The 20,370-nt window shown below is 37.3% G+C and overlaps 1 protein-coding gene across 10 annotated transcripts in view; it reads right to left on the bottom strand.

The window, feature by feature from the left end:
- Positions 1 to 14,213: 14,213 nt before the first annotated feature.
- The window catches only part of LOC126336919 (protein split ends-like), a 347,320-nt gene continuing 341,163 nt past the window's right edge, over positions 14,214 to 20,370 (bottom strand). For all 10 annotated transcript variants that reach the window (XM_050001069.1, XM_050001061.1, XM_050001065.1 and 7 more), the window contains one exon: positions 14,214 to 16,700. In XM_050001069.1, coding sequence (XP_049857026.1) covers positions 16,572 to 16,700 — 129 coding nt within the window. In that variant the 3' untranslated portion in view covers positions 14,214 to 16,571. The remainder of the gene's footprint in view (positions 16,701 to 20,370) is intronic.

Raw genomic sequence — 20,370 nt, 5'->3', positions numbered from 1 at the left:
AAAGAGACATAGAACTCTCAATAGTAGAACTGTCAACTAGCAATACTGTAATCATCTGTGTATATAAGTCACCAGATGGCAATAAAAAAGTTTTTTATAATCATATGGAAGAGCTGTTAGGGGACTTCAACACCCTTAAAAAATATTATCATATGTGGAGATTTCAATGTTGATTTCTCCAAACCCAGTAAATTCCTGAAGGCCTTTAACTTAAAACCAGCTATAACCAACACAACTTATATAACCACTACTTCTGCAACAACCGTAGATCAGGTGTTTGTAAACACAGATAAATATATCTGCAACACACAGACTGCAAACACTGGTTTTAGTGATCACAATGCCCAAATACTAACAATCACTATTCCAGGAAACACGAAAGCCCAGAAAACTAGAACTATTGTGAGGAAGTTTAATAATGAAAACGTGGATTACTTTTGTTCTCTCTTGAGAAGAGAAATCTGGACTGATCTTTACAGTTCAAACAGCACAGATGACAAGTTTGATCAATTTATGGCCACATACAAACATTTTTTTGAAAGAGTCTTTCCTAAACAAATATCTCTTATAAATTCTGTGCACAAACCAAATAAATGGATCACAACAAGAAAAAAAAAATATCATGCCAGAATAAAAGGAACTTACATGAATACTCAAAGCAAACCACAAATCCTGTATTTATCAGCTACTTTAAACAATAAAAACAAATACTTAGACAAGTTATAATAAAAGCAAAGAAAATGGAAAATGACAAACAAATAAAAAATTCCAGGAATAAGACTAAAGCAAACTGGAGTATCATAAAAAGAGAAGCAGGTACTACATCATTAGTCCACAAAAATATAGAACTTCATGAAAACAATAAAATAATCAACCCCACAGCTAATAAATTTAACAACTACTTGGTGTTGCACACCACCTGATTACCAAACATTACAACTCACAACCAGACAGCAATACACTCCAGTCAGATACAAAAATTCTTACAAGAACCCTATTCATGTCTCCAACACCTGAGGAATTATGTCATAAAAAGGTTACCCAATAAGTATTCAGCATGTACTGATGAAATACCAGTTACTATCATCAAAGCAAGTGTAACATCTGTCATAGAACCACTAATGGATATTTTCAAGTCATCATTCGTGAGTGGTATATTCCCGAAAAATCTGAAAATGGCAAAAGTGACACCACTGTGCAAGAAAGGGGACAAACATGAAGCTGCAAACTATAGACCTGTATCAGTATTGTCAGGCTTTGGTAAAATTCTTGAAAAACTATTCCCTAGAAGGCTGACAGCCTTTCTAAATAAAGAAAACATAATAAGTGATGCGCAACATGGATTCAGAACTGGCAGATCAACAGTCAGCTATTTATACTTTCTTAAATGAAATTTTAACTGCAGTGGATAATAAGCAACATGTGTCTGGCATATTTCTTGACCTTAGTAAAGCCTTCGATGTAACTGGTCATAATACTCTGTTGTAGAAGCTAGGTAATTATGGAATACGAGGCCTGCCAAATAATTGGATACATTCCTACCTTCATGACTGTCAACAGGTCAGTCAAATAAAATACAAATACACAAAAACACAAAAAAATTGTAATTTTTACAGTAGTACACAAAACATTACATATGGAGTTCCTCAAGGGTCAGTGCTTGGGCCAATTCTTTGTGTTAATGATTTGTCAGAAAAAATAACTAAAGGGACAGCAGTACTTTTTGCAGATGACAGAAATATCCTAAGCAAATCACGTGATGAGGAAAGCCTACAAAACACAGCTACAGGTATAATACAAAATTTGACACAATGGTTCAGAACAAACAAGCTAATAACAAATAATGAAAAAAAGTGACAGTCAATTTCCACAATTCACAGAAACTATATCCTGCAAGACCAATTTTTAAAATTGATGGAAAAACTGTCTCATCTGTGAGCGACACAAAATTTTTAAGTATACATATACAGCAAAACCTAAAATTGGAGACACATCTTAACCATGTAAATAAAAAGCTAAACACACTTACGTACGCAGTAAGAATTCTCACACAAAATACAAGCCGTGTGTCTGTGACCACAATGTACCATGGCAGTATTCAGTCTCTGCTGATGTACGGCATTATCTTTTTGGGGAGCTCCGTAGATGCGAAAAAAAAAAATAGGCTACAGAAAAAGATTGTTAGAATAATAAACCGAAGTATTTTAGAAGATGGAAATATCTTCAAGTATAACTGTGATTACCACCCTCATGATACTAGGCAGAAACGTTACTTGCATTTCAATACAGTAAGTACAAACATTTGTAAGAGAGGAGTGTATCATACTGGCATAATGCTGTACAATCACATGCCATCGTATTTGAAACGTATACAAAATTTACAAAAGTTTAAAGTGAAACTGAAAGAGTACTTGCTTGACCACTGCTTCTGTTCTGTTTCCGAGTTTTTAGAGTATGAGAGAAGTGTAGTGTAATTGCTCAAATATTCTTAATAAGTCTATCATTTTATTTTATTATATTAAATTTCTCATCAATATTCAACATGTATTTAATAATTTTTAATTATTTATCCTTTCAAAATAACAATGTGTATGATGTATATACTGTACCAACCTGACTTGTCCTACATCATTTGTGCAAAATATGTACCTAAACACGATTTACAGGACCAATAAAGAAATACAAATACAAATATCAAGATATTTTTATAGACTTGACATTGTTCAACTTATCACTGTCACCAGAAGCTCCCTTCACAGCCAATGCAATTGAAGCATAATCACAAGCCTGAGAGCTTCTAAGGAGGTGGAAAGACAACTGGAATACTAACTAGAAACTGTAGAGGTAATAAAACTGTTACTTTTAGTATAAAATAATGCAAGTAGGTGGAGCTGCAAGCATTTCAAACAGACTTAGTGGTATAAAGATACTGTGACTGGTAAAATCGTTTCTCCGACTGACAATGGAGGAATGACATTAAAATTCAAAAAGTGTGAATTTGTCAAGAAAGAGAGAGGTTTAGGCTATAATATTTGAACAAAGGGAATTAGAAAGAGCCAAGTAAAATGGTAGCTATTAAAAATTATACAATTTTGAAGCCCAAAAAGCTATTGACAGTGGTTTTTGGTTTGGCTGGATTCTTTAGGAAATTCATGGAGGTCAGTTTTTTTGGTAATCAAAATCTGAACAACTTCCAATGAAATTTTTAAATTCAGGTTCAGGTGTAATGGTTCTTTTAACATCACAAACATACCTCTTACAAATGCTTACTTTTTAGAGTACTCCAAATCTGGTAAACACCTCAGGTTAAGATATATTAAAGAATACACTGCCAGAACTGACAAATTCCACAAGTGTCTTATTTTTCTCAGTAATTTGTAAATAATGATGAATTTTTTACTTCATGGTTAATGGTAAGTAACTATATAACATTTAATGAATAACTAGTAAACAGTTATACATGAACATTTTTGATTACCCTATAAAATGTTTATACATGCATAGCAAACTGAAGATAAGTTTACAGTTTCAGGTGAATTGAATGGAAAACAAATGTTGTAAATAACAACAACATTGTCATATTGTATACTATGGAAGTGACTAAGAGTAGAAGTAATAAAAAACTGGGGAGACGGTGAGCATGATATGAATAAAAAAATAGAAGGTATAAATAAAATAAAGGAACTTCCACATGGGAAAAATATATTAAAAACAAAGATTCCAAGACTTACCAAGCGGGAAAGCGCCGGTAGATAGGCACAATAAAACACACACACCACACACCACACACACCACACACCACACCAACCACACAACACACACACGTGTACGTGCCTGTATGTGCGAGTATATACCTATCCTTTTTTCCCCCTAAGGTAAGTCATTCCGCTCCCAGGACTGGAATGACTCCTTACCCTCTCCCTTAAAACCCACATCCTTCTCCTTCCCTCTTTCCTGACGAAGCAACCGCCAGTTGCAAAAGCTCGAAATTTTGTGTGTTTTTTTATTGTGCCTATCTACCGGTGCTTTCCCGCTTGGTAAGTCTTGGAATCTTTGTTTATAATATAAAATAGAAGGTATCAAATTCTAAAATTTATGTGATAATTATACTATATAAATTAGGGGATAATGAATATGAAATTGATGTTTTGTGACAGTGTGCTGAAGTTTGATCTGATTCATTAATTTGAACTGAATAAAATGTTACATAAAAGGTATTTCACCATGTTATATTCTATGTAGAGACATGAAATGTGGGACATGTGTAAAATGTCTACACAAAATACGCACACAAATGATATACAAGTAAGCTAGCATTTTTTGTCATAACTACATTTGTGTAATTTTTTTTAAGTTTACTAAACTTATTTTAAATATTATTCAGGTCGAGTAAGGTCTGTAATGTTAGTTTCTTGTTTGTTTTATTAAACGTTATTTTGTGACACTAGGGTTATGTAAAAATGTGTAGCAAAAATCCATGTTATAAACTATTGTATGAAATATCACCCTTAATAGAGTTAAAATTTATCTTTGAATGGGAAGTACTGGTGATCTGGAAAATTACCACGCCTACCAAAAGACAGTGTTTTACTCAGTTCGTACACAGATAGCAAGTCATAAGCAATCAGCAAAGTCATGCACACACAATGCTAGTGTGAACAGTGCTCTGCATTAATTATTCCTGCTGATAAGCAGGTTAGTATGTAGTAGAAAGTCATATGTATATGAAGAAATAATTAATACTACTGTGTGTGTAATATCTTTTCTAAAAAAAAACCTGGTTGGTAGTGACTGAGTGGACAGTGTTTGTTCTATGTAAGGATGTGACTTTTTGGAGATATGAGGCGAGAAGAATATTAGAAGTTCGATGTGCGTTGCTCTAAAATATAATTACCAGCTTCTAGTTGATGACATATCCCATACAACTAATGGGGAAAGTATTGCATATGACATCATATCCAGAGAAGATCATGTGTGTAGTATGTGTTTTGTGCAAAATGGAACCAGGCTGATAAACAACTATTAAATGAGCTCAAACTTTGTGGATCCTGCCTGTTCAAGGCAAGATCTAAGCACTGTATTTAGTTATCTTTGTTACATGGTACAGATTATTCTCTCGTGTTATTGTGTTTAGTATACAGAAAAATATTAACTGGTGTTCTTCATAGTTACAGACTACTTTATCAATTCCATCATAGTATATACCAGTGTATAAATAACTTACTGTGAACAATTGATATGCAGTTCACTATTAATGACACGTCACAGCAAGAAAGCCAGTAAACACTATTAATTTGGGACAATATTTTGTCCATGATTCCCTGTCCCCTCTACCTTGCCCCCCCCCCCCCCCCCCTCCCAAAAATTTTTTTACATAGAAAGTATTCGCCACTGATTACAAAGCTGTGCGTCTCCCTCAGCTTTACCTAGGAGGCTCTCTGATGTGTAAGAGAAATTTTATTTTTCGCCACCTCCCAATTAACCCTGATATCCTCAGGTCAACACGATCCAAGTAGGATCATCGAACAACCACAAATTACTCACTGATGAATTTAGGGAGAATGGGAACTTTAATATGGCAGTCACCATCTTACATGCCACATGACAGGCACTATTGAAGGCAAGACTAAGCCAATTCATGGAACTATCTCTAATGTTTCTGCAAACAAGAATGATAAATTATTAAGACAGATTTCTGATTCCTGTTAATACATTCTTTCGTAAAAGATGGCAGAGGATAATACAGGATAGTTGTCAGTTGTTAAAATATTTATTTATTTATTTATTTTAAATTCCTCTGATGTAAATGCAGGGGCATTGTCTCATACTAAGACTTTAGGAGCTCCAAAACCAGCAAATATAACACTTACGTGCTGGACGCTAATGTCGATTGTCATTCCTTTACTAGACACTGACCAAACCAACCTTGTAAAGGCATCAATCGCCATTAGAACTTACTTATTACCATTTTTGGTAAGCAGGAGGGACCATAAGTAATTAATAAAAAGCTTAACCACATGTTGACATCCTCTAGTGACTGCAGAAAGACTGTTTCTAGTGTTGGTGGTCTTGCATTCTTGACACAGACCTACTAATCTCTCCATGCTTTTCCAAGTCAGATGTCCTTTAATTGTCATCCTGGTTTTATAAAGGCCCAGGTGCTCCCCCCACAGTGATCAATGAAAATAGCTAAAAACAGCAGGGACTAAGCTTCAACAAAGACAGATATTCAGTTTCCTATTGTAATGGGTGGCCACCTCCAGCCTTGGCCAAATTTCATCCAACTCACTATGTTCCTATTGTCTCTCCTTCAGATCAACAAATAGTGAAAGAATCTCCAAGAGAATCACAGCGATCACCGTGAAATCCAGTACCGCTGCTTCATTGTCAGATTCTGGAATGTTCTCCTGAAACATGCAACTAAGCACATCCTCAACGAGATTGTCCTCCCTGATACGCTGTCCATTCACCTGTCAAAAGCCTAAATAACCAACTGTCACAGTGTGGACCACTGTAAGACACGCAGAGTGTCAATGAGGTTCTGGAAGGTACTGTCAGGGATGTGAAGCCATGCCGACTCCAATGCCGTAGCCAGCTGCACTAGGTTTCTCAGCTGCATACTGCGAACAACCCAATGTACATTGCAAGATGTGTAAGACATTGCATTGTCCTGCTGATAGGTGCCACGATGCCAAGTGAAAACGAACAGCATGTAGGGATGGACACAGTCCTCAAAGGAAGATGCATACTTGCGTTGATCCACTGTGTCTTCCAGAAAATGAGGTCACTCAGAGAATGACATTACCACACTTCCCAGGCCACACTCCATCCTTGTTTACTTTGAGACATTTTGTGCCGTACACACCAATGGTTGTCTGTCTGATGGAGCATAAAATGTGATTCACCTGAAAAGCCACCTGTCACCACTCGGGTGGATATCTGGTTGCATTACTAGCACCACAGTTGCGTCGATGCCAATTATGGATAGTACCATTTTGCTATGCACAATATACTTTACCCTGGTGGCAAGCGAACAGTTTACAAACTTAGGTGTTTTGGAAATGCTTTCCATCCTTGGCCTGAAAGAAAATGATTGTGCCCTGTTGATGTCTAAGAAATCACTCCGTTTCTGCATTATGACAACTGCACTGTTTTTTGCGTCCAACACACTTTATATAACTTCCACTGCTGGTAAGTGGTTATTGAAAGTTGTCATTGAACATAGGCGGTGGTCACATTGTGACTGGACCATGCATGTACTATTCCAAATTAGAAGGCTGATGTTCGGACCTCCCACCAAGCAGTCCTTCATCTTATGAGACCTGTCTAGAACTCAACTCAGCACCCAATTATCCATTTCTAATCTAAATTCCTTATGCTCCTGGTAGAAGTTAAACTTTTCTAGGGCAAATAGGATGGCTGAATCGTTCAACTCGTAAAAAGTGTAATTTATATCCGCAAGATCAGCCCAAACATGAGCTATGCAGATTTTAACATATGCTCAGCCCAGACGCATTGCTTCATGGTACTTCACACAGCATGGCCCTTACAAGACACTAAACCTACAGCCACTTGGGATGAAGCTTCCCTCGGAATTGGAACCATGTCAGTGAACTTTGTTTCTGTTAATCTCCTGTGATCACAAATAAATCTTTTCAGTTATTAGAACTAAACTCATTTGTGAACTTGTCATGAATAAAGAGTTCCTTACCTCAACCCGGGAATCATAATTATTACTAAGTGCATCAACCACAACAGGTTTTAACGGTAACAACATGGGTAAAAATCAGGACTTGAAATGCACAAAATCTAAAAGTGAAATTAATATGACTGCATAAAATCTGTGATGTAGGCTGCAAACAACAAACATCTGTTGCTTCTCTCTCCAAAGTTTTAAGCAAAGTTCATCCAAGCTGTCAAATGCTAATAATTAAGATGCACATGAATCATGTGTACAAACTACTTCATCCTTTTAAAAGGAATACGCAAGGCATTTATGGGTAAATCTTATGCAGTACCACAGTCACATGATTGTGGGGGCAATGTATGTTGGCAACAGAAGTAGTGTTCAGTGTGTCAGAAACTCCTACGTGGATATTCCTACCTCTGTCATCTTAAACAAGGATGCCGTTGTCAAAAACTTTCTTGTATCGTTTAGTACATGCTTTTTGTGGACGTCTGCAAATTTCTGTCATCTGACTGTCTTCCAAATTGTTCAGCTGTGTTTTCCAGTCAAGGTGTAAACCTGCTTACAATTTTCCTAGCTGACCATTGACAAAAAAATGGGAAATTTAATTCAATACTTACTGTTAAAACTGATATAGCCTTATAACAAATGCAGATATCAAAGTAACATAATTGTGCATAACTTCATACTGAAGTATTCCTTTATAGTAGCAAGCAGCAAACCAAGAGTCAAACCTATCTCTACTGTTCTGTAATAACTACGATACAGTTAGAGGTAAACAGCAGTTGTAGTAACTAGTTATAGAATTAACAGTGCAAAGGGATGGCCAGGCAAATAATAAATAGTAGCAATCTGTCCACTATACATAATGAGTAAATGCTCGTTAACACATACAATTTGGGTAATTGACCTCTTACCACATGGTAAGAAGGAGTTCCAGTAAAGAACATGTATGAATTGTGCTAATTATACTTATGATCTCAATGTTTCACACAAGAATGGATACGACATGCAGTACAGAGTATCATATTCCTAAAAACTGATATGCTAACTAAAGGAACAGATTTATTTAGCAGTTAACATACCACTGTCATAGGCAAAGACCAACCTGTCACCAGTTGGAGAACTACATCATTATACACTCATATGCCAAGACATTACAACCACCTGCTTAATAACATGTTGGTCCAATTCTGTATGGTATGGATTTGACATGTCTTTCATAAGTTTCTGATGGTATGTGGCATCAGATATCTATGCACAGGTCCTATAGTTCCCTGAAACTTGGGGTGGTGGTTTGTGGGTGTGAAGCTGGGTGCCCATTAATATTGGGTTCAGATCAAGGGAATTTGCATGTCCCAGGCATCAAATATGAGTCACTACCATGCACCTGAAACCACTGTAGCACATTTCTTTCCTTGTGATATGGACAGTTATCCTGCTGGAAGATGCCATTGCCATAGTGGATGACATCAAGTATAAAGGGTTCCAAAATAATGTTCTCCACAGCAGTTACGGTACATTCGGCTAGTACCACAGATCCCATGAAAGCCCAGGTGAGTGTTCCCCATTAGGATAATATACCAAGCTGTGTTTGTGACACATTACATTTTGAACACCAGCCTGTCTAGATGATGGCATATCTGGGACATGACTATCAACATGGTGTAACATTGATATTGACAGTGAGTGTTCATCAAAGACAAAGGAATCATCAGGAGTTTTCCAAGGAAGTGTGACAGGACCATTAATATTCTTTAGACGCATAAATGAACAGATGGACAGGGTGAACAGCAATCTGCAGCTGTTTACTGATGATGCTGTGGTGTACAAGGAGGTGGTGTTCACTGACTGTAGGATGATACAAGATGATTTAGACAAAATCTCTAGTTGTGTGATGAATGGCAGCTAGCTCCAAATTTGGAGAAATGTAATTTAATGCAGATGAGTATGAAAACCAATCCTGCAATATTCAAATTAAATGTCTAGGCATAACATTGCAAAGCAACTTGAAATGTCGTGAATGAGCAAATCAGGTTTAGTTGGAAAGGCAACTGCTTGGCTTCATTTTATTGAGAGAATTTAGGAAAGTGTGGTACATCTGTAAAGGAGACCACATATAGAACACTAGTGCAACCCATTCTTGAGTATTGCTCTAGTGTTTTGGGATCCCCATTACATCAAATTGAAGGAAGACACTGTAGCAATTCAGAGGAGGGCTGCTAGGTTTGTTACCATTAGATTTGATCAATATGCAAGTGTTATGGAGATGTTTTGGTAGCTGAAATGGAAATCCTTGGAGGGAAGGCAACTTTGTTTTTGAGGAACATTATTGAGAATATTTAAAGAGCTGGCATAACAAAGCTTGCAGAACTACTGTACTGCCACCATAGTACATTTCACACATGGGCCACAAAGGATAAGAAAAATTAGTGCATATGGACAGTTGTTTTTCCTCTTGCTCTATTTGTGAATGGAACACAAAGGAAATGATCAGTAGTGGTACAAGGTACCTCCACCATAAACCATATGGTGGCCTGTGCAACATGTATGAGGATGTATATTTGTACTCTGTTCAAGATAAGAATAAACCTGACGCAAACAAACACAAAAATGATGATTGATCAGAGGCCACAGCACACGTACACTGGTGGTGTTATTCTCTTGGCAGTATGTCCTACTTATGTATCAGATATCTTATTACTACAGTTAAGTTACGTTAAATGAAACTTTATGATATTGTAATGTATTAACAGCCATCAACATTTTTCTTAATCATGCTTTAGCACTGTAGTTTTTATTTAAAAAATCGTGTACAGTCACAGTCTCTGTACTGTTGTGCTGTTAATACACAGTATGAAAACGGGTGAGAACGCTTCCTCCTCCGATGTGAAACACATGTGTGGAACACTGTTAGAAAGTGCCAATATGTTCTCAATGTTTTTCACAAATTTACAGAGAAAAACGACTTTGAAGTTTACCAATGGACTGTATTTAACACAGCTGAGAGATAAAAAATACACATTGGATGTGTAACAGAATCGGTAGCGTAGTAGATTGATAATTTGGTGCAGTTCATGGATCACTGATTCAAGTTCATTCTTTTTTTGTTCTTCGTTGAATTTGAAATACCTACATCTCATAACTGTAAAATTCGTCATCATTTTGTATGAATAACACACATTTCTTGTTTCTAATTACATATTTCATACGAAATTCCTGTTTTCATTTCAAATATAAATTCTCATTTATTGATATTTTGTGGAAGATTGTTAATACAAGTTGCTTAAATTAAGGAAACATAACAATTTAATTTTTAGGCTGAAAGTGAAACACCAAAAACTCTATTTATACTATGGCCATTGTTTTATAACACACACATTGTCTCACATGAATCATTGATAAGTGTTATAGAAACATGAAAAACACTCATTTTCACAACATCGAGCACTATACAAATGCTTCATTTTTACATTTGGCACTATAGCATTACAATATGAACTTAACTGACCTGGAGCCAAGTTAAGGGATTTGTCATGAGAAATTACAAGACTGTCAGGCTGCCAGATGTACTGGAACTAACACATACAGTTTCTTCACACGTCAATGCTGAATGCCGGTGGGATATAGGATGGCACATCACAAAGGAGAGGTGAAAATGCAGATTCTGTTGTTGACTGACTTGTTATCAACGTAGTGGATGACAGTTAGAGAACTGTAATGCAGTTCTTAGATTCGGATAAGGAAGGAGCTAAGAGATTACCAGACAACTGACTAATACATTTAGTAACTTCAGTATTCAACAATACGGTGAAATCTCTGCAGTATGCTTTTGCATCACACATATCTCGCTCCAGAAAAATTACTCTTGTGTTTAAGTTTGGAATTTTCATCACTCTTATTTGTAACCAGAATACTATTTTAGGTGAGAATGAGCATTTTATGCTTTGTGTCTGGTCACCTAAGAAGCATACAGTAGAGAAGAAATAAAACTTTGAGGTTCGCCGAGACACCAAAGGACCTGGAAGAGCAGCTGAACAGAATGTACAGTCTCTTCAAAGGAGGATATAAGATGAACATCAACAGAAGCAAAACGAGAATAATGGAATGTAGTCGAATTAAATCGGGTGATGCTGCGGGAATTAGATTAGGAAATGAGAGGCTTAAAGTAGTAAATGAGTTTTGCTATTTGGAGAGCAAAATAACTGATGTCGGTCGAAGTAGAGACGATATAAAATGTAGACTGGCTATGGCAAGGAAAGCATTCCTAAAGAAGAGAAATTTGTTAACATCGAGTATAGATTTAAGTGTCAGGAAGCCGTTTCTCAAAATATTTGTATGGAGTGTAGCCATAAATGGAAGTGAAATGTGGACGATAAATAGTTTAGACAAGAGAATAGAAGCTTTCGAAATGTGGTGCTACAGAAGAATGCTGAAGATTAAATGGGTAGATCACATAACTAATGAGGAGGTACTGAATATAATTGGGGAGAAGAGAAATTTGTGGCACAACTTGACTAGGAGAAGGGATTGGTTGGTGGGGCATATTCTGAGGCATCAAGGGATCACCAATTTAGTATTGGAGGGCAGCGTGGAGGGTAAAAATCGTAGAGGGAGACCAAGAGATGAATACACTAAACAGATTCAGAAGGATGTAGGTTACAGTAGGTACTGGTAGATGAAGAAGCTTGCAGAGGATAGAGTAACATGGAGAGCGTCGGCTGGAGTGGCCGAGCGGTTCTGACGCTAGTCTGGAACCGCGCGACCGCTACGGTCGCAGGTTTGAATCCACCCTCGGGCATGGATGTGTGTGATATTCTTAGGTTAGTTGGATTTAAGGGGACTGATGACCTCAGAAGTTAAGTCCCATAGTGCTCATAGCCATTTTTGAACATGGAGAGCCGCATCAAACCAGTCTCAGGACTGAAGACAACAACAACAAAATGTCAAGCAAAAAGCTTCCTCTGATCTCCTTGTTAATGGTCTTCAGTTTGTTTTACATAATTTATCGTCGTCTTTCAATCTGTATGCCAGGAAGTTTCAAATCATCATACATACCACTGCAGAGTGAAAATACTTTCAGGGGAGTAATGTTTGTAAGTCACCATAGAGAGTAGTGAAAATTTTGCTATCAGATGAAATAGTACCGGAGATTGGGGATTGGAAATCAGATGTGTCCCTTCGAAAGTGATGACCCCAGTACTCTCCTTAATAATTTTAGACAATCTATAGAAAACCTAAATCTGGATGGACAGATGGTGATTTGAAGCCCCGCTCCTTTTGAATGTGAATTCAGTTCCCTAACCACTGTGTCCCTTGCTTGGTAACAGTACAACAAACAATGACTGTACCCTTTAAGTGCCTAATGTTTCCTCGGGCAAGACAGTGAAATACTTGTCAGTACATACTCTTTAGAACTAGCAATGAGTACATATATTCAATTTATTATGTATTTCTGAGTCCACCACAATGTATCAGTTGGTAAATATTCATACTAATGAATCAGGAGCAAAACAATTAAATGTGGTAAATCTACATCTACATTTATACTCTGCAAGCCACCCTACGCTGTGTGGCGGAAGGCACTTTACGTGCCACTGTCATTGCCTCCCTTTCCTGTTCCAGTCGCGTATGGTTCGCGGGAAGAACGACTGTCTGAAAGCCTCCGTGCGCGCTCTAATCTCTCTAATTTTACATTCGTGATCTCCTCGGGAGGGTTAAGTAGGGGGAAGCAATATATTCGGTACCTCATCCAGAAACGCACCCTCTCGAAACCTGGCGAGCAAGCTTCACCGCGATGCAGAGCGCCTCTCTTGCAGAGTTTGCCACTTGAGTTTGTTAAACATCTCCTTAACGCTATCACGGTTACCAAATAACCCTGTGTCGAAACAAGCCGCTCTTCTTTGGATCTTCTATATCTCCTCCGTCAACCCGACCTGGTACGGATCCCACACTGGTGAGCAATACTCAAGTATAGGTAGAACGAGTGTTTTGTAAGCCACCTCCTTTGTTGATGGACTACATTTTCTAAGGACTCTCCCAATGAATCTCAACCTGGCACCTGCCTTACCAACAATTAATTTTATATGATCATTCCACTTCAAATCACTCCATACGCATACTCCCAGATATTTTACAGAAGTAACTGCTACCAGTGTTTGTTCCGCTATCATATAATCATACAATAAAGGATCCTTCTTTCTATGTATTCGCAATACATTACATTTGTCTATGATGAGTTGCACACTGGTAATATTTATTGGCCAGTGTTACTGTTTACCCCCACATATTCAGGACACCAAAGAGTGTTAATACATAGTTATCAATGATAATGAAATTACTCATCTTATAACTGTAAGTGCTCTTAAGACATAATATGGCATACTGTTCAATATTTATAATTTTATCATGCAACTGAAAGACAACTAAGAATCAGGTTTCTACCAAAATAACAAAGACCACTTATAATAAAGTAGGAAAATGGTGCAGGCATTACATTACATTACGAAATGAATAAACAACAGCATTATGAAATTTCCATTTATTTTTATTAACACTTTATATTTTCATTCATCAAATAACTTAAATCACTGGACGATCTTTTTATCAAATGAAATTTAGTAACTTAATGCAGAGAGATCACAGCCTAAGGTAGTCTCTGAAAATATTTACAAGTTTTGTTTCCTGCCTTCATAACCGAATCGGCTGTATATTTAAACAATCGAACTTGTGTCCGCTTCACCATAGTTCATTTTTTTCCATTTTTCCATGTTTTACTTTTGTACACATCAAAAAATATATAATGATTTCACTCACTTTTACATAATAAAAAGTGAAAATAGAATCTGGGATGACATTTTGAGCAAACTGACATTGAAAAACACCTTTTTAACCACTTATGGCATATCTAAATTTAAAATAATTTAAAAACAAATAAATCTAATGCCAAAAATACAAGACACTCTACACAATACATTTACATCATCTTGAAGCTAGTGAGAACAGAGGCTAAAGAGAGACACCTCTGTTTATTGCAACAGGAAATAAAGAGCTATGTGTAAGTACGAAGAAATGCACATACTAAACCGCAGGAAAAAAAAGTGCACATTTAACAGTTCTATCTACACACCAATATACATCTATCCGCAGTATTACAATTCTTCCTATACACATGCGCTCATTTCTTATATACATATATTTAAACCACATCGCGTGTAGGTACATGGACTAAAGAGTCGAACAACACTGCACAATTATAGTATTTTTATATACAAAATATACAAGTAATGAAATGATCTTAAAATTAATGATTATGAATGATGAGTAGATCAGTCCAGTTTTTCTTATGAAGATGTAACAAGAGTTTTTATAATATATATAATTACAGACTGTACATCGAATAAACATTCGCTCGAACGACGGTACCTACAGAAAATTAAAAATTACATATGGTACACCTGGCAGGTTTTATGTAATATGCGCGCTGACATACAACTCTCGTAACACTGCCCGTTAATAACAGACTCGAAATTTTAACATAAAACACGTTTATTAATAAATTGTACTTATCTTAATCTTCATATTATTTGTTAAAATGTGTAAGCACATGGTACATAAATGCATGTGACATTCAAATATCTTGTCCTAGTCTCGATTTGATCTCACTAACACAGCTACTCATTGAAAATATGCACACACTATAGAACAGAATATCCTTTGGGTTCTTTCTACAATTGTGCTTGCCTAAAAGCAATCAATTTCAATGAGTATAACTGCACTCATTGCGGCCAAAGCTTAAATTATTATAAATATCTCTGTGTCGTCTCTCTCTCTCTCTCTCTCTCTCTCTCTCTCTCTCTCTCTCTCTCTCTCTCTCACACACACACACACACACTCACACAGTTTTGGTAAATTAAAACACATTTATAAACTGTCTGAATGTAGGTTCCAAACAGTGTCACACAGTCAGGAAACATCTGATTCACACACAATGACAGACACATTCAAAGTCAAAATGACTTGCAGTTTCTTCATACAAGACTATTGTTGCGTCACATTAGAAACAAAAATGTAAGAACTGCTGGGTAAAATCTTCCACATTAAAGTGTTAAACTGTGACTAGAATAAACTATTGTGTCCATAAATATTATAATGCTATTTTTCCGCCTATGGACAACAACACAATCTACAATATACACATTTACATATTTATACACATATTTATTTATTTATTTATTTATAAAAATAATCAGACAACTATACAGGAATGTTACCCAGCATTTCTCATATTTCCTTTCAGCAAGCATGCAACAATAAATCTTTAATATAATCCGTTACTTCTTTACAGCTGAATACACCAAATCGCATCATTGGTCACCAGTAGTATTAAAGACACTTTTGATCTGATAACTGTGATGCTACTGGCTTACTGAATGTGAATCAATCAACAAATCATCTAAGACTTTGCAGACATATCCGCTATCTCATTAGCGAAAACCATCACACATCATTTTTTTAATTCCTGATTCCCACAGGAGTTCAAAACATATGCCTGATACTAAACATGCAGAGAGTAAGAACTCCTTTCCGACACATTCAAAATTAGGCCCCTCTTTTCTTTTTCTTCAAAAAACAAAAAAATTCTAACAGAATACAACACCAAAGCACATTTCAGAAAACCTAAACAAAGCAAACAATCTGAGAAATTCTGTACTAGCTGCATGTTTAGTGCCAGGCGGGCCAGCACCACGAGCCTGCCACTGACCACCACCCAGCCATCTTGCTGACTGCTCTACTACGTGCTGTCAACTTTTCTCTTCTTCCTGCTGGGTGCCGTTTGGCCATTCTATAATTCACTTGACAAAGGTCCACTTATGTCAAGTGTTCACACTGTTGCAATAATTATGAGTAGGTGTGCTATGTCTGATACTCGATGCAACAAGTCAGGAGCTATTCTAGCTAGGTTTTCATTAGCAAACTCACAGGACGGAAAGATATGCACCACATATGCAGCCTGAAAATGAAAAATTACAATCAGATTTTAAATAACACATTCTACACATATCTGTAAGATACAATATACAATTTAAAGAATGCAAGTGATGTACTGATGTACACGTGACACACCACAGAAGGAATTATCCAAATGGGATAGAAATCGGTACACGTGATTTACATCTACAGACAAACAAATGATTACAGTTTCAGAAAAATTGGATGATTTATTCGAGAGAAAGCGCTTCACAAACTGAATAAGTCCGTAATATGTTGGTCCAACTCTGGCCCTTTGCGAGCATTGGCTTTGATCGATAGAGATGTTGGATGTCCTCTTGAGGGATATTGTGCCAAATTCCAACTGGCATGTTAGATTGTCCAAACATCAAGCTATATACATTCTTAATTGGGGAGAGACCCAGCAACCTTGCTGTCCAAGATAGGGTTTGGCAAGCAGAGACAAAGGTAGAAACTCTCACACATGTAGGTGGGCTTTACCTTGCTGAAGTTTAAGTGCAGGGTGGCTTGCCATGTAGGGAAACAAAAAGGGCACAGAATATCGCCGACATACCGCTGTCAGTGCTGCAGTGAAATGATGTGGTACTCCAGACCATCACATATGGTTGTCGGCACCGCTGTCTGGAGTGTCTCCCAACACAACTTCACTAGTCATCAGAGTTCAGTTCATAGTGCGACTCATCACTTAAGATAATTCTACTCCAAACTTAAGATGTGTCTGGAGACATCCTGGACTGCAGTGGGATACCAACCTGACTGTCACCCTCCGTACAGCCTGACAATAAGGACAGATGGTCTGGGGTGCACAGCTGTACATTCACAATATTCTATGCTCCATTTTGTTGCTCTTCATGTGAAGCCATCCTGGGATTTTCAGCAACATAATGCTCATCCACAAATGGCAAGAGTTTTTACTGCTTGTCTTTGTGCTTGCCAGCAAGGTCACCACTCTCTCCCCAATTGATAACTTTTGGAGCATTTGGGCAGGGCTCCCCAACAAGCTTGGAATTTTGACAATCTAATGCACCAACTGGACAGAATTTGCGCAATATCCCTCAGGAGACATCCAACAATTCTCTCAACTAATGTGAAGTTGAATAATTGCTCGCATAAGGGCCAGAGGTGAAACAACGCCTTATGAACTTCCTCAATTTCTGAACTGCTTTCTCTATAATAAATCACCCAATTCGTCTGAAACCATAATCATTTGTTAGTATGTACATGTAAATCACATCTACCAATTTGTGTCCCATCTGGAAAATTTAACTTTGAGTGTATAAGAAACTTCACGGTATATGTTGTTGTTATTGTTGTTGTCTTCAGTCCTGAGACTGATTTGATGCAGTTACGGTACATAGAAAACTAAATTATTCAACCATTCATTCAAAATTTAGAAGAACTCAAACTACATATAAATGTCCACAAAAAGGGAAAGGGGGAATGGGCCTATATTTCCGGAATGAAATTTCACTCTGCTGTGGAGTGTGTGCTGATCTGAAATTTCTTAGCAGATTAACATTGTGTGTTGCACCAAGACCCTCATATTCGAGTCCATTAATGTACCGGGCAATATAGTTTTTGACTTCATGCACTAGGAGTGTTCCCGCTGTGTCATGATGAGGTGGCCCCACAAGCTTAAGTGTGTATGTGAATCAGGCCTGCAGGTACCAAATGTTGCCCATGCCTGATTTAAATAAACTCAGGTTCCAACACCAGCTCAGGAGAATTTTGTCCTAAGCAATTTATCATATGGTATATACAACACGCCATATGAATGTATCAAAAACTATGCTGTGCAGACAATCTGCACTATGTCAGAGCACCCCACTGGAAACTTCAAAAAGTCAGTGACAATGAAACATAACCTAATAAAAGACCACAAACTCAGTTCAGAAGATACCTTAATAGTACACCACCACTCATACGACACGAATTCAACAGTAAAAGAAACATTAGAAATCTAATTGTTCACCATTACATTTGACAGATATTGGTTATAATGTTACCGAGCCTGGGAATAGGTACTAGAGAAGACTGTGAATGTGATGAATCTTAGGCAGCACTCACAATGGACCTTGAAAATGTTTTATCTCACATTTCAGAACAGACAGACAGTGCAACACAACAGTCACTAAGTGATGACTACTGTAGCAGAAAACTAAGTACTGTTATAGTTAGCTCTATAATGTTGACACTAGGCAGGCACACTAGTAGCCCAAAGTCTTCCAACATCAACTGACGGTTACAGACTCTGACCTCTGATGTGCTGTGGGAAGAAAATTTCAACAGTGTCACATTCCTTTGATCCTATGACTAAGCAGAGTGACAATTTGTGAAATGGTCTGCAGTACTAAGGTGCACCTTTCTCTGGTACCAAGACGATATTCTGTTGTTCATTTACTTAAATGGCGTGTTAGGCATGGCTATGTACTACTGAAATCTGCTAAAACTAATTCACATTTTCAAAGGCATCACTGCTTTCTGCCTGCCACAGACACACAAAAATTGTCTGCATGTGGAAAAACTGGATGGTACGGGCATCTCTAGGTAGATGGGCATTGTCAACATTTGGTTGCTCACACTATCTAAATTGAAAATTTAAATAAAGAGAACAAATACAAATGTAAAACTGCAGCTGTACTCTGGATCTTGCAAACAATTAATAAACAGTTGCAGACAGAAATTTCACTCTCAGGAAGACTTGCTCCCATAAAATGCCTGCTTTATAAGAAAAATAAGCAATGCAAGACAAAAATTGAATTTTTCTGCTGTTAAATGTGAATTTTGCTACTCAATAACTGCAAACAACAGAGAGCAAATTTTACGCTACTATTCACCAACATAAGTTGCAAGGCAGATAATTCATTTAAAAGGATCCAAATTCCATACAGCAAACTGCTGAATTTTGGAATCATCTAATAAAACATAGAAGAAAGTTGCCACACATAATTCCTAAATTCTGGCATACTCTGGAACAATCAGTAATTTGTTAAGGATTTTGCGGCTTCTTCTTCACAAGCTGCCTGTTGGCTTTAGTCTCAGGATCTTCAACTGACTGTTGTTTAGTGGATTTTCTGAGATTTCCCCAGCACGTTTGGTAGCACTGTCAAAGAACTTTTAGGTGAACCCTGACAATGATAACCACCTGTACTGGAAAACGTTAGAAAAATCACTAACAGTGGTTGGCCAGAGATCCTTAAGGGAGTACAAACATGCAACATGCCCATCATTAATTTATCAAACAAGCAAAATTCCAGGTTATAGTATCAACAATTACAAAAGGATAGATTGCTACTCACCGTAAAGATGACACGTTGAGTTGCAGACAGGCACAACAAAAAGATTGTTACACACTGAGCTTTCAGCCAAAGCCTTCTATTTTTTTTTTTAAAGGACAACGCGCGCGCGCACACACACGCACACACGCACACACACACACACACACACACACACACACACACACACACACACACACACACACACAACTGCTCTCTCTCTGCCCACCCTGGGCAGACTCAGACTACAACTGTTGCATTGAACGTCAGCAGCAGTCTGGAGTAGGGCATGACATGAAAAATGAAAAATGGGTGGGAGGGGGCTAAGAGCATTGTCTGGCAGAATGTGCTGGGACTAGGAAGGTGGCAGGACAAGACTACAACGTGCAGCATCTG

This window comes from Schistocerca gregaria, chromosome 2, assembly GCF_023897955.1.
Source record: "Schistocerca gregaria isolate iqSchGreg1 chromosome 2, iqSchGreg1.2, whole genome shotgun sequence".
Lineage (NCBI taxonomy): Eukaryota > Metazoa > Arthropoda > Insecta > Orthoptera > Acrididae > Schistocerca > Schistocerca gregaria.
Note: the sequence above shows the minus strand (reverse complement) of the source record. Positions and strands in the feature narration are given on the sequence as shown.